The sequence below is a fragment of the Cheilinus undulatus genome, linkage group 21 (genome assembly GCF_018320785.1).
Source record: "Cheilinus undulatus linkage group 21, ASM1832078v1, whole genome shotgun sequence".
Lineage (NCBI taxonomy): Eukaryota > Metazoa > Chordata > Actinopteri > Labriformes > Labridae > Cheilinus > Cheilinus undulatus.
In genome coordinates this window covers 7582426-7596744 of record NC_054885.1, presented here as the reverse complement: position 1 = coordinate 7596744, position 14319 = coordinate 7582426, and the positions used below count along the sequence as shown (strand labels likewise).

Here is a 14319-nt window from a genome sequence, read left to right as displayed (position 1 = left end):
AAGAAAACCCAACTAAAGACAAAAAAACAGCATAAACCTATATGACATACATTTTGAGAATATAAACTTAACAGCTACTGTAACTATTCAGTTTCAGTTCTTAGCAGTAACTCACAGCATCAGAGCCAGCTTAAAATATGGACACTGGCCCTTTAAGAAAAAAATGAAACTGTCCACCTTCACCCTGACAAAGGTCTGGCAGGCATTTAAACCATGAAGACACTAGTGGAGACAATTTTTGTCTATGTTTGTATAAAAACCGACTACCTATCTATCTATCTATCTATCTATCTATCTATCTATCTATCTATCTAACAAAGTAAATCAATTTAAAAAAAACTAAATTCACATTGATGAAATAGCAATATCTGTAAATGGTTGACATTATAATAACACATTTAATAGCTTTGTTAAACATGTGAAAACATTGCTAAAGCGGCAGTTAGTTGAATAAATAATAAGCTATTAAATAGTTATTAAATGCAATTAGTTGTTGAAATAGAAAAACCTACTTCAGGGTCCTCAGATTAATGGATGTATCCTACTTATCGGCATAAAATAGAGTAATTAATTCAAAATATTATGAAAAAAACTAACAAAAAGTTCACCATAACATCAATAATTACCAGTTTTATACAGTTGTTGATAAAAACCCCTGGCGTTAAAACTTGGGTGAGTAGCTACCTGGAAAAGTAGCAGCTGGACAGTTGTAGTCCTGTTGTACTACAACTCCCTTGTGTCCCAGCGGCACTGCCGTAAAGTGTGGCGGTGTGTTGCTGTTTCTGTGTTTGAACGTCAGGAGCGAGCGGGAGTGTTTAGGACTGAACACAGCCCAGCGGTGTGGAGGTAATGATGCTTTTATTTACAATGGGACCAGACTAATTAACGGGGTACGGTTAAGAATAACATTTCAATAAAAATGACCTCAAACAGAGCAGCGGAGGGCTCTGACTAACTTCAGTGTGAGGTTAGCATGTCAGCAGTGAGAGGCCGAGGACAGCATGCTCTGTCACACATACCTCCAATAACTGTTATATAAATGTTCAGGTAAAAAACCAGGACACTGGCAGGGACTTTATGTCCTCATGAACGGACATTATAACTACACCTGAACGAGAATTAAAACCCTTATGATCTTAATAACTGTGGTACTCTGTCAACACGTTAGCATGATTAGGCTAATGCTAGCATTAGGCTAAAGCAGTAAGTAACATAAACCACAGAACAAGTCCTCATCATTTTAGAGGGTAAAATCGATATTTATAAACCTGGCAGTGTATTTTTTTTTTTTTTTTTTTTTAACTAAAATAGAGGAGAATAACACTAATATATGAGAGCTTAATTAAGTCTCTAGAGGACATAAACAGCAGTTAAATCTTCAAACTTAGTCCAAACGCTTCTAGGTTTTACCTCTTAAGACCTCATATGTCCATACAAAGATACTGTATTTCCTACAGTATCATAATAATTTCTGCTGTTTTTTTATTTCTGATTTTTGAGATAATTGTCCGGAATGTCCATTTAAGTCTCTTTAATTTGCCTGAAATATCGGGAGAATTTACTGTGAAATCTTCAGGAATTTTCATGGAAGTTTGAGGGAAATTAGTTTGGGATATTTTGGGAGGAACTACTTGGAAATTTCCAGCATTTTCATGGAGATGTTGGTGATTTGTATCTTTTAGAGTGTAATCCAAAATTTTAATGGGAATGGGAATTTGCCTGAAATTGCTCCTCTTTTCTTTTGGACTTTTCTTAGGGATTTGAGAAATTTGTTGCAATATTTGTGGGAATTTCTTTAGGAATTATTAGGCATTTCTTATGGGAATTTGATAAATCCATTTTTTAAAAAATTTTGTTTGAATTTTGGGGGCATTTATAAGGGGGGGTGGGGTCCTTTCATTTCATTTTTTGTATAATTTTGATGGAAATTTGAGGAGGAGAGGGTTTGCTTGAAAAAAGGTGGAATTTACATCCAATTTTGGGGGATTTTTTTTGTTTGTTTATTTTGGACTCTTGAGGCTTTATGAATATGTTTCACTGAAACATTTGGGGAATATTTGAAGAAAAAATTCAGGGCTGTTTTTGATGGGCTGCTCTAAAAAAATGACAGAAAGTTTAGGTAATTTCTTTGAAATTTTGGGGGATTTTGTTGTTTATGTAAAGGAAAAGTTCCTATAAACTCAGATCATGTCGTAGAAATGTTGTTCCTGGCTTGCCTTATCAAGTCCTTGTGGTCCCTCTTCAAAACGACCTCTCTCTCTAAAACTTTTCTTACATCCACACTAATATCCTGCTGTAAAACCAGCTTGACTGAAGTGTTTTTAAAGGCAGGACTTCAGTCAGTCACTTTAAGATGTAAACCCTGTGTTTGTCCATCAGGTGTCGTCATGGCAGATATTGTTGCTCAGTTGGCTGACTCTCTGGCTAAAACAGGAGTGGAGGAAGGAGAGCTGAGCTATAAAGGCCAGGGGAGAAAGCTGGATGATGCTAAGTCAGGTAAATGTCATCAGGGAGGCTTTGTACCTGAAACTTTATCGTCTTGGTTTAATTCTTACTCCATAAGCTCTTCATACACAATCATATTCAGTCTGTTACTTTCTCTCCCTCTGCCCCTCTCATCAGTGGAAGAGATTATAAAGGAGATCGAGGAGTTTGAGGGTTTGCAGGCTCTGAGGTTGGAGGGAAACACGGTGGGTGTGGAGGCGGCTCAGGCTATCGCTAAAGCTCTGGAGACGAAGAGTCATTTCAAGGTGTTTATTTATGATGCTTTTAATCACTTTTTATTTTAAAATGCATGGCCCAAAAGTTCCTCTTCTTTATTGCTCTTTCACCATAATGCAGTCATCGGTACGTCTTTTCTTTTCTCTCTCTCTTACAGTGCTGTTATTGGAGCGACATGTTCACAGGTCGTCTGCGCTCTGAGATCCCTCCTGCTCTTGTAAGGCTCTTTCTTAACTTTATTTTCCATGTTTAATTTAGTTAAAGCTTCAGGTTAGACAGTGTTTAAAAGTTTTTTTTTTACCCTCTGAGATATCACCCTGCTTGGACTTTGAGTTTGTGTTTGTTTTTTTTCATGTTTGCTGCTCTTTCTGCAGCTACTGGTACTCTTTCTCTCCTCATCATCTAATAAAGAGAGTGTTTAATGTTAACTATTAAAGAAACTATTGAAGGGAAAATTACAGAGTTTTTGCAAAAAAATTCGAGGAGAACTGATGGGTTGGAGTTGGGATATTAGAGAGAAATGTGAGCACCATAATTCTGGATGAAAACTGGGCTCTAGCTTGCCAAAAGCGTCACAAAATAACCAGTAACCCCAGTCTGGTGACTCATCATCACTTCCAAACTCTGCTACACCTCCATCAAAACGGAAGGCATTTTGTAATAATCTGTTAATCTGACATAAAAATAAGTAACTCTTTCTCTCTCTTGTTGTTGCAGAATGCACTCGGAGACGCTCTTATTTTGGCGGGGGCTCGGCTCACCGTTTTAGACCTCAGTGATAACGCGTTTGGTCCAGACGGAGTGAAAGGCATCGAGAAGCTGCTGAAGAGCTCGGCCTGCTTCACACTGCAGGAGCTTCGCCTCAACAACTGTGGCATGGGCATCGGAGGAGGAAAGGTTGGTTAGGATATCATATTTATTATCTGTAATATATTATCAGTGGTCACACATCTGCACTACGTAACTGTTTTATAGGTACAATATGTAGAATTATCACACTGAAATATCTACATTAATTAAAAAATGATTACTCCTGAGTTACATGTAGTTTCTACCAGAGTATTTACATTATGTCAAATATTTCTAACCAGTTTTAAAACAGAGAAATTCTTCATTTTAGTGTTTGTGATAGTGCATATTTTTAAACTCTGCTGCTGCATGAACAGCTGATGGAAGCTAACCTCCTGTTGCTGTATTACACTCATGTTTCGTGCTGCTTACTTGAGATGGACTACAATTATTCTCAATTTATTCAATTTATTGGCTGCATGTTCTGTTGCACAAACTCCCCCCGTCACTCCACCACTGACCCACGATCCTGCCAGACATTTTCAAACTGAGATATGCTGCATAGGTCTGCCCACTTCCACAGCTTTCTTGATTTGAATTGAGGAGTGTTTTCAACAAAACTGTACTCCCTAAGTTGTATTTACTAAACAGTAGACTACCATTTTAGTTTCATGGGTGAATTTCTTGCAGTGATGGACAAAAGTTGTTAAAAGTGGCCATGTAACCAAAAATACATTTTGTTAAAATATTCAGAGTGCCTGTCATAGGAAAGTACTTCAAGGAGCTGGATTGGAAAATGAGATAGTAACCTCAAGTTCTGTGCACTGTGCAAAGCATCTGTATTCCTTGAGAAGTTCAGGCTGATACCTGAACATCATGCTATTGTGTGTTGCCATCTGTCTGTTCTCAGTGACATCCTAGAAATTACACACATGATCTCTGTGCTCAGTTGAGCCTGTTTTTCCTCAGTAATGCCTTTGTTTCTACCTCAAAAGATGGCATCATAGTCAGTGTTCAGTGTTGAGCTGAAACATCACAGGGGCATAAATATCACAGTTTTAAACAACCTTGTTAATTGGGATAAAGAATGACATCTACACTACTACTACTTCTTAAATCCATGGTTTGAATATTTCTGTAGATTTTCTGATGCTCAGATTAAATTTGAGAGGTGAACTGATGTCTGTTTGAACTCTCAGATTCTGGCAGCTTCCCTGACCCAGTGCCATAAAAAGTCCAGTGCAGAGGGCGCCCCCCTCAGTCTGAAGGTGTTTGTTGCCGGAAGGAACCGCCTGGAAAACGATGGAGCTACAGCACTCGCACAAGCCTTCCAGGTACAGGACTAACTACTCCTTTAGCTCTGTGTAGGACTGATACCATAGCAGAATTATCAGCGTTGATTTAAGCCTAGTCTGACATCAGACACAAAACATAGAAGTCTAATATCAAGACTTGTCCTGTGTTTAATAATGTTTTAGTGCTCTCCCTCTTAAGCTTTTGTAAGTTTCAGTACTTTCTGATGCAGTGATATTTTATTTCCAGTTGATGGGCAGTCTGGAGGAGGTCCACATGCCACAGAATGGGATCAATTACGCAGGTGTGACAGCTCTGGCCTCGGCCATGCAGCACAACACCAGCCTCCGCATCCTCAACCTCAACGACAACACGTTCACCGAGAAGGGGGCTGTCGCTATGGCTCAGGTGCAGATTCCTACTCTTTGAGTTTCCCTGATTTCCTGTTCTGTACACTACTCTATCAAATAAAAGCAAAAATCATGCAAAATATAGTCTTTGATAGAGAAATAAAGGACAGTGACGCAGCACCAGTAGAATGATCTTTGAATGTTTGGGCCAAAAATTGTAATTGATATTTTAAGGAAGCATTAATATTGGGAGGGAAAGGTATCTACCTCAATCACTTTTCAGGTTTTAAATGTTGTTCATTTCCATTTACTGGTAATCCCACTTTAAAGAGAGACATGTTTTATCATACCTGTGTTCAACAGGCCCTGAAACACCTGCGCAGCATCCAGGTGATAAACTTTGGAGACTGTCTGGTGCGTCCAGCAGGAGCTATAGCCATCGCAGAGAGCGTTTCAGAGGGACTGCCTATACTGAAGGTAAGAGAGAGACTACAGTAGATGACAACATGCTTTCTATGAGATTGTTAAGCTGCATTCCTTTCCTGTTGATCTAATCATTTCAGCTCTGATCATTTCATACATACTCTGCACATTACATTTAGAACGGATGTAGGGCACATCTCCTGTGTCATTGAAGGGTTTTTAAATCCACTCAAACTAACAGAACTGTAGGGGAACAATGCTGGCAGGTGGTTAGAGTTTATTTGATTGTGTCATTATTGAGGTAAATTGATCTTAGCCTGTACTCTGCAGACCTGTTAGCACTTCTGTATTCTCATGCTGGCCCTGTCTTAACACAGGAGACGATTGGTTGAGTAGCATTACGTGTGACAAGTGCTACCACAAAGACAGGAAAAGCTGTGCATCTTAAATAGACTACCATTGAAATGGATTGAAAGCAGCCTGTTTGAAAGGTAAAGGTCATTATTTTAGTATTTACAGTAAATCCAGCTTCAGGGAAAAATACCCATGCAGCGTGTGTCTGCAGCTTTCTCTGCATCGATGCAGAAACGTCCACGTCTGCATCCTGATTAGGGCTGAATGATTTGCAAAAACAATCTCATTGTGATTCCCAAATAAATATGCGATTATTGTTAGGTTCCTGATTTTCTGTATTTTCAACAAATCCAAGCAATAGATCATTCAATATTATAACCTCCATTCGGTCAGGAACACTCTCATCATATATTCAACTATTTTATTGCAAAATGGATATGCAGTTTTACTTGGCAGAGAAGGCTCTGCTCAAAAGATGCTCCCTGGGTTAGTCACAGCATGCTTTAACTTTCCAGGGTTTGCATAACTAGAAACCCCCGTATGGATGGATGCTTTTATGTGGAATTAAAACAATGAAATTATTTCAGAACCAATTAATCCATAGTAGTATGAATATGAAGGTGCAACAAGCTTTAAGCTATAAAGGAGGTGGCTGGGGTGAAGGAGGTGAAGCTGGCTATCAGCTGATTGCATGCTGGGTGTCTGACTTTCATGAACTAACGCTAAGCTTCATCAATTTTAGATCGAATGAACTAATCATTTTTGCTCATATTGCAAATTTGATGTCATTTGCTTTGTTTAAGGGCATAATTATTTTATGTCAATCATTTTGATTAGGAAAAACATACATAAAACATGAAAGGGAGAATTTTGTAAACCATTGTAAAACATTTGACACTTGAATGTTTGCATAATGTGCAAAAATCTCTGCAGCTGCAAAAAATAGGATTTATTAAACTGGTATTTTGACTCGTTTCAAGTTAAATAAATATTGCAACTTGTGCGATTCGTAAATTGAAGCAGGCCATATTGCGATTAATTGCCCAGCTTTAATCACGATGCATGGTGGAAGTGATAATTTTCAACACCACTACTTAGTCCTATTTGTTTTAATACGATTGCATTAGGACTAACATGTTCACGTGCATTTTTAGTCAAACTAGCACAATAACTTTTCTAACTGCATGTAGACATACTGATAACTTTCATGTGCTAATGTATTAAAACTCCTCTCTTTATCAACCAGGAGCTCAACCTGTCGTTTGGAGAGATCACAGAGGAAGCTGCTCTCGCTGTCGCACGTTCAGTAAAAGACAAAGATCAGCTGGAGAAACTCGACCTGAACGGTACAAATCTGCAATTTACCCATGTTCACATAAAGATGTATGTTTTGTTTTATGATTTAGTTTAAAATAAAAGGAGCGAACAGCTGCTATTGTTTCTAAAAGTTTAAAAACGCCTTTAATTTCTTATTTCTGATCCTGAAAGACCAGATTTTGTCCTTTTTTTTCCCTCTCGGTTGTCATTTGTAGGGATTTATGTAGGTATTTTATTGCGTTGAATTTGTCTCTGTTGACAGGAGAGAATAAAATGTTTTGTTTCAGGTAATTGTTTGGGAGAGGACGGATGTAAAGCTCTGAAAGACTCGATGGAAGGCATGAACATGGGAGAGCTTCTAGGATCACTCAGGTAATCATTGCACCAGTTTGTTTTCCTGTTATGAAATATCAAATGGAATCAGTTTGATCTAAATACAGAAAAGCTGATGTGCATCAAGCTGGTCTTATCTTTTAAATTCCCTTTTATTTGTCTTATTGCACATATGAACAAAGAAGATAAAAGCAGATTAGAATGTGGAGTACAGTATATACAGTGCATGATAATTTTTTAGTAAAAACAAAAACTGTAGAAAGAAATGTGCAGGAAAAGTCAAAGAAACCCTCGAAATTATCTGTTGGGGAAAAAGGAGCCAATCCAGACAGTTTTTGGTAAGATTTTTGACACCACTTCTTTTGAAGTAATAGAATCTCTGTGATATTAATGAATAATAGTTTCAGAACCCACTGAATCTCTAAAAAACTACATTTGTTCGATAAGACAGGTTTGCTGGAGAAGAAAAAAGCTTTGAAGTATTGCAGGCAGACGCCTGCAGACTTTCTAAATGGACCAAAACAACAGCTGTGATTCCATACAGAAGTGTTGCCAATGATTTTTTGCAGCTTTTGCAGTTTGGACGTGAATTGTTGCAGTTTTTCTGCAATCAAAAAACAAGAAATTACCCAGTGTTGGGTGTCTCTTTGAGCCCTGTTCACATGGGATTAGCATTACCTGTGGACCTCTAATAATCAGTTATAATTATAGAGGATTTGTTTGTTTTAAATCCTGTGTAAAGCGACCATGTCTGTGGTTTGTAAAGTAAAAATTCCAGGGCAAATTACTGACCATATTTTAACACAACCGAGGTCCACCGGCATACCAATCCCATGCAAATCGGCATCTCAGTAATTTAGGTTAGTAATCGTGTTTTTTTGCAGTCTTTTTCTTGACGCTTTTTATGGTGTATGTGGCACACTTCTGCTCTCTGCTACTTCACACATTATCAGAAGTCCCCAGGTAATACTAATCCAGAGCAAATGGTGCTTTAGACACCAAATATTGGGTCACTCATTTTTATAATATCAATATCAGGGATACTCGTACACACTGTTTGCATGAATACGTTGGCAACCTTTGGAAAAACTGTGTGGAGCTGAAGAGGACAGGTAAAGCTATCTCTCATCTCAGAACAAAATCTCCACTCAAGAGCTTTTATTTTCCTCCTGCAGTGATGATGAAGGCGAGCCAGAGGATGATGATGACGAGGATGAGGATGAAGACGAGGATGAGGATGAAGAGGACGTAGACGAGGAGGAACTAGAGGAAACGGAGGAAGAAGAGGAGGCAGAGGAAAACATCAAGGTTAGAGACATCTGTTATGATTAAAAGCTCTCTGATTGGTGCCAATTGGCATTTTCACAACATCAGAATCATTTCTGGGTTCTAACTACCAAAAATTGAAGACAAATTTCTTCACGCTGTTTTAATTGAATAGCAACATCAGAAGCATTTGTAGATTAAAAAAAGGGGGATAAAGCTGTAGAGGACTGACGTTTCTGACGAGGGAGAGTCTCTTTTATTGGCAGCTTTTGGTTCAGATGGAAGATCTGAAGTTTGATTACATGTTTTGGCTTTTTGTCCCTCTTCAAAACTTTGTGACCACACTGGATTTTTCAAAATCTCCCTTTATTTAATCTCCCTCATCCTCTAACGCTTTTCCAAAGACAGAGACTCTGGATTAGACTCAGGTTTCTGTAACGCTTTCAATTTTTTTTTTTTTTGTTTTAGACTATGTGCAGGAGTTTGCCTGCAGTTCTAAAAGACTTGTTTCCTTTCTAAGCTACTGTCTTGTGAATTAGATTGATTTTTTAAAAAACTGAATGCTTTTTTAAGCTAGGATCATCAAAATAACCAAGATTGTAATGTTTCAAACACAGAAAAATATTTAAAGTTTTGACATCTTGGATGCCTTTCTCCCCGTCTCGCTTTTAGCCGTCAACTCCGTCGTCAGCCCCTCGACCTCCAGACGTCTCCTCCTTCCTCAGCTTCCCGTCTCCAGACAAACTGATCAACTTGGGAGCGAAGAGAGCGGCACTCATCGAACAGCAGGTACACACGGAGAGGATTTTACCCTAAACCGACTCAGTCTGAAAGATATCAAAGGCTGAAAGACTTGAGTCAGGGCTGCAGTTACTTAAAAAATGAAATATTTTCATGGTTATTTAGATAACGCTGAGTGTGTTTTAATGTTATTTGTTCTTCTCTGTGTTTAGGTGGATGTTTCAGATGCTTCAAAAACAGCTGAAGCCTTCCTGAAGATCGCGTCTGTTTACAAAGAGGAGAACAACGAGGTGAAGAACGCCGTTCTGGAGAGTATAGGTGAGACTTTTTCTGTCTGACATCTGTTCTCATATAAAAACACAGAGAAACGCTACATAAAGGCCATGTTTTCAACTGTTCACAACTTTTTTTTACATTTATTTATTGTATTTGGATCCCCATTAGCCACTACCTAAGTAGCAACTACTCTTCCTGGGGTCCACACTTGGCAAAGTATGGACCCCAGGACCCTGTTTCACACATCCATCTGGACCACTTCCCACAGACAGTGTTTGGGAAAGGGCAGAGCCTTTGAAAAAAACTCGGAGGGTGATTGGATGAATGTTCTGTCTGTCACATCTTTATGGGTAAATCAGCTTCGCATTAGCTTTGCAAGGTTACTGAACTATAGAACAGAAATTAATCTGTTTTCAGGCTGTTTAGAGTTATGATCATGTATAACTACTCAACAGAACTGATGAGTAAGCACATTAAGAATATAGATCTACAAAAAGGGAGAGGGCTAGTGGAGCTAGCTGCTAACTTTAGCCACACTCTGCTCTCCGTACCAGCCTTACATCATACACCCAAGTAAGACCCTGTGATGAATTCAACTATTTTCTAAACATTTCCTCCTCTTTAGACTAGTCAAAACAAAATTTAAATGTGCATTTTAGCTGAATAAAAACAAAGTCACCTGGAAACATTGCTATCCGCACGTTCTCAGTGTTTTGAAATACAAGTTTATTTCTGTTTTTTCCCCCTCACAGATGCTCTCCTGACGAAAGCTTTTTCCTCCTCGTCCTTCCAAGGATACAGCTTTGTGTCGTCTCTGTTGGTTCTGCTCGGACTCATTAAGGTCTGATGAATATGATTAAATACTGCTATGTATCATCACCGTTATCCTCTGCTGTCTCTTGGTTTCTTTACTTTGCTCTGAGCCTCTTCTCTTTTTGTTGCATGTTTTCTGTTTTCCAGAGTGAGGATAAAGTGAAGCCGATGCGAGTCGCTCCTGGTCACCTCCTCGCCTTGGAGCACGTCGTTCAGCAAGAATATTTCCCCAAAGAGAACGTGTCTATACTTGAAGCCTTCATGTCCCGGTAAGGGCGCCACAGTGAGCCAATCAGCAGGTACTACATACTAATTTTATATCCTGGGAACACAAACATGAATGATTGTCACGTGGTGTTATAACAGTGGAGGACACTCTCTGGTGAGAGTTTAATGTTAGTTAATGAGTTTATTCACTTTTTTTTGTGAGGACAAATATTTAAATGTCCTCTCAGGGATCAAACATGTTTATTTAGCTCATACATTTACATTCCGTGTTGGATTTAAGAACATTTGGTGTATGCGTTTCGTGGTGATGGTAAAGGAGCAACAGATTTTGCTGTAAAAGCCATAACAAGGTCAGTAGCTTCTGCAGCACGAACACTACCCTGTAATCCGCCATTGTTGTTTTAGCCGGACCAGCGCAGGCATCTTAAGAGCTACACTATGTGTGACATAATCGTTTCAAGAAAGATGCGGTTGGCCGTCCTCACGGAGATGAAACGGTAGTCGGATTTGTGCACTCTGGGACCCGTTTTCAAAAAGTATCGTTTACAGTCAGCCAAAATGCCGTTTCCGTGTGGATGAAACACAGATATGACCAAAAACTTGACTCCTGAATTCGTCTCCGTGTGGACGGGGCCTTAAAGAGCCTATCAGACATATTTGTCATTCAATTCAGCAAGACAACAACTTTTAGTCAAGATTTTCTTATCCCTGTGGCGTTTACCTCTGCAGCATAAATGCTGTCAATTCTTGGTCCACAACATCCTGGACAAAGTGTTTACCTTTGAGTCTCATCTTCTTATATCCTTATATCTTCATATATATCTGGAAATCCTCACATACAAAGTGTTTGAGTGGCAGAACTTAAAAAAAAATTCTCTGTTGATTGGACGAACCTTCTGTCTCATTAATTTTGGGCAAATCAAAGCAGCAAGACAAAATGAGGTCGTGGCATGTACAGCTCTAGTGGTAACATGCTCCAGGCTGCTCCTGCCGCAGTTTACAACCATTAGAGCTTGTTGGTGGATAAAACTCATGCAGGGGAGAAGAGAAAAAACATCTCTGCCAAGAAAGGCTCTTTGTTCTTCACCAGTCAAAGCTTTAAGGGAGAGTGGCAAAGAGAAAGACACTGTTGAAGAAAATTTAGATTAAATCTGGGCTAGAGTTCACCAAAAGGCATGTGGGAGACTCCGTGGTCAAGAGGAAGAACGAAGTTCTTTGGTCTGATAAGACTATGAGACGCCAAACACTGATATCACCACAAACACACTATCCTCACTGTGGAGCACGGTGGTGACAGCATCATGCTGTGGGGATGCTTCTCAGCAGCCGGGCTTTTTGTAAAGGTACACCTAACCATATGGACTCAATGCTGTGATTGCAGCCAAAGGTGCATCTACTGAATACTGAAGGGGCTGAATATTTATGCAGTCACTTATTTAACATTACATATTTGTATTGTAATTTACTTTGCAGAAATCTGGTTTCACTTTGACTTTAAAGAGTTTTTTATTTCTTAGAAATAGAGCCAAGGTATATTGACCATGATTGATTGATCAATAAAAGGTTAAAACATCCAAGGGGGTGAATACTTTTTATAGCCACTGTATCAGATATCAAATGCTGTTTCAGAAGCACTGACACAAAGAACAGAGGAAAACCTCTTGATTACAGATATAAATCTGTGTTAACATATCGTAATGAGCAGTTCTCTAACACTGAATCTTTTCTTTCACAGAAACAACAAAGCCCTGGAGTCGTGTGTTAATGCCAGAAACAGTCTGAATACAACTCTACAGAGAATCAGAGCTGAGAGCTGAGGATTAAACACACACATGAACACACACTCCTCTGTTTGGACTGGACTTTAAATGTTTTTATCGTGTACTACATGTTTGTGTACACTCACTCTGCACTGACAGTGGGGTCTTCATGATCCTAGTTTATGTCTGGAGCTCAGATTATAAATTTAAACAGTACTTATCTGGTCTGAAAGCATCAGCTGCTGTACATTTGATAACATAAACCTTTATTATTCACCTCTTTTATATGTTAAATATTAAAGTAACGATTGATGATATTGATATCATCAAAATAAAATGAAGTACTTCAGAACAATCAAAAGGGATTTAAAATTAAATGAGTTTTCTGTAATGAGATATGTATGTACAGTGTTCTATTCTGTTACAATAATAAAGTGTTTGTGTTTCAGCTGTCTTCTCTTGTTTTTGATTAGTAGGATTTTGGTAGATCCTTGGAAAGTCTAGCTGATTTTTTTTTATATTGGGTCATAACATATCTTAAAAAGTCTCTTTTTCCAGTAAGTAGACTATGATTTTAGAAGGCACTTTGACTGGGATCTGTCTGATCAAAATTTCACTTTCTAGTCCATGTTAAATTAATTCTTTTTATTTCACAGCTTTTTGAATATGCTTATTCATTTGAGAGTTTGTGTGAAATGGCATTTACATCACCCTGTATGTCAGCATTTGATATGTGAATTTATAAATTGTGAATGGAGGAGAGAATAAGAAGATTTGGAAGTTCAGACAAGTTTGCTAACAAGATAAAATACAGCGCATTTGGTCAGGTGTAAACACAAATTAAGAGGCAACTTGCAAGGAAAATTTTAACCCATAGGGATTGTTTTAATATTACTTTTCAAAGGGTAGCTATAAGAAATATTGTGTATCTCAATATTTCATTCTACTTTCATGGTGGTATTTTTTCCTACAACTGTCCTCATTATTGATGTCAAATATCCATTAATTTTTAAAAGATTTTAACCCTTTGAATGCTATTTTTTTGTCTTGATGCCACTATGTTTTTTTTAAATTAATTTATTTTTTTGGATTAATATTGGGCTTTTTATGCCTTTATTTGATAAAGACGGACCGTGGATAGTTGATCACAGGGACGAGAGATATGCAGGAAGGGGCCGCTGGCTGGGTTCAAACCCAGTCTGTCCTCATACATGGGGCGTGCCCCAAACCACTAGGCCATCTGCGCCCCTCCACCATTGTTTTTGATGAAAGATTATATATTTTTAAATGTGCTTCATGCAATGTAATCTTTGTGTTGAATTATTACAGCCAGGGATGTATCAATAACTAACACTGATTTTTATGCATCATCATTTTTTGCATGTTTAGCATGTTTTTCTCCATATGCCAAATGTGGTCAAAATGATGCCACCTGGTAGAGAGTAGTAAATAAGATCAACTCCAAGGCTAAGCCCAGATTGACTCCCCGATATGATCAAATGCTTGTGTTACGCTAAATGGAAGTGAAATCAAAAATTACAGTTTGAATGTGTTTCAATGGTGCATTTTTGCTCTTAACAGCTTAACAGAGTATTATAAACTTACTGTTGGAGCTGAGCTGGCGATAACAAGATCTAATAAGAATACCCAATCTT

General features: G+C 38.3%; 1 protein-coding gene across 2 annotated transcripts; it reads left to right on the top strand.

Annotated features, from left to right (window-relative positions):
- Positions 1-768: 768 nt before the first annotated feature.
- Positions 769-13112, top strand: rangap1a (RAN GTPase activating protein 1a). Of its 2 annotated transcripts, none has more exons than XM_041816922.1 (16): positions 769-846; positions 2380-2496; positions 2623-2750; positions 2879-2938; positions 3439-3618; positions 4710-4844; positions 5053-5211; positions 5517-5630; positions 7177-7276; positions 7535-7619; positions 8756-8888; positions 9519-9635; positions 9800-9905; positions 10616-10704; positions 10824-10945; positions 12640-13112. In XM_041816922.1, the coding sequence occupies exons 2-16, from the start codon at positions 2388-2390 to the stop codon at positions 12719-12721; spliced, it is 1719 nt and encodes a 572-aa protein (XP_041672856.1). In that variant the 5' UTR covers positions 769-846; positions 2380-2387; the 3' UTR covers positions 12722-13112. The 2 variants fall into 2 exon arrangements, with proteins under 2 accessions (XP_041672856.1, XP_041672857.1); XM_041816923.1 differs by having other exon boundaries at positions 10824-10975.
- The last annotated feature ends 1207 nt before the right edge of the window (positions 13113-14319 follow it).

What these genes read in the sequence shown, in the direction of transcription:
- rangap1a (XM_041816922.1), top strand. Translation starts at nt 2,388, where the DNA reads ATGGCAGATATTGTTGCTCAGTTGGCTGACTCTCTGGCTAAAACAGGA. An exon ending in GAGCTTCTAGGATCACTCAG is followed by an intron (nt 7,620 to 8,755) that starts GTAATCATTGCA and finishes TTCCTCCTGCAG; the next exon opens with TGATGATGAAGGCGAGCCAG. An exon ending in CGGCACTCATCGAACAGCAG is followed by an intron (nt 9,636 to 9,799) that starts GTACACACGGAG and finishes CTCTGTGTTTAG; the next exon opens with GTGGATGTTTCAGATGCTTC.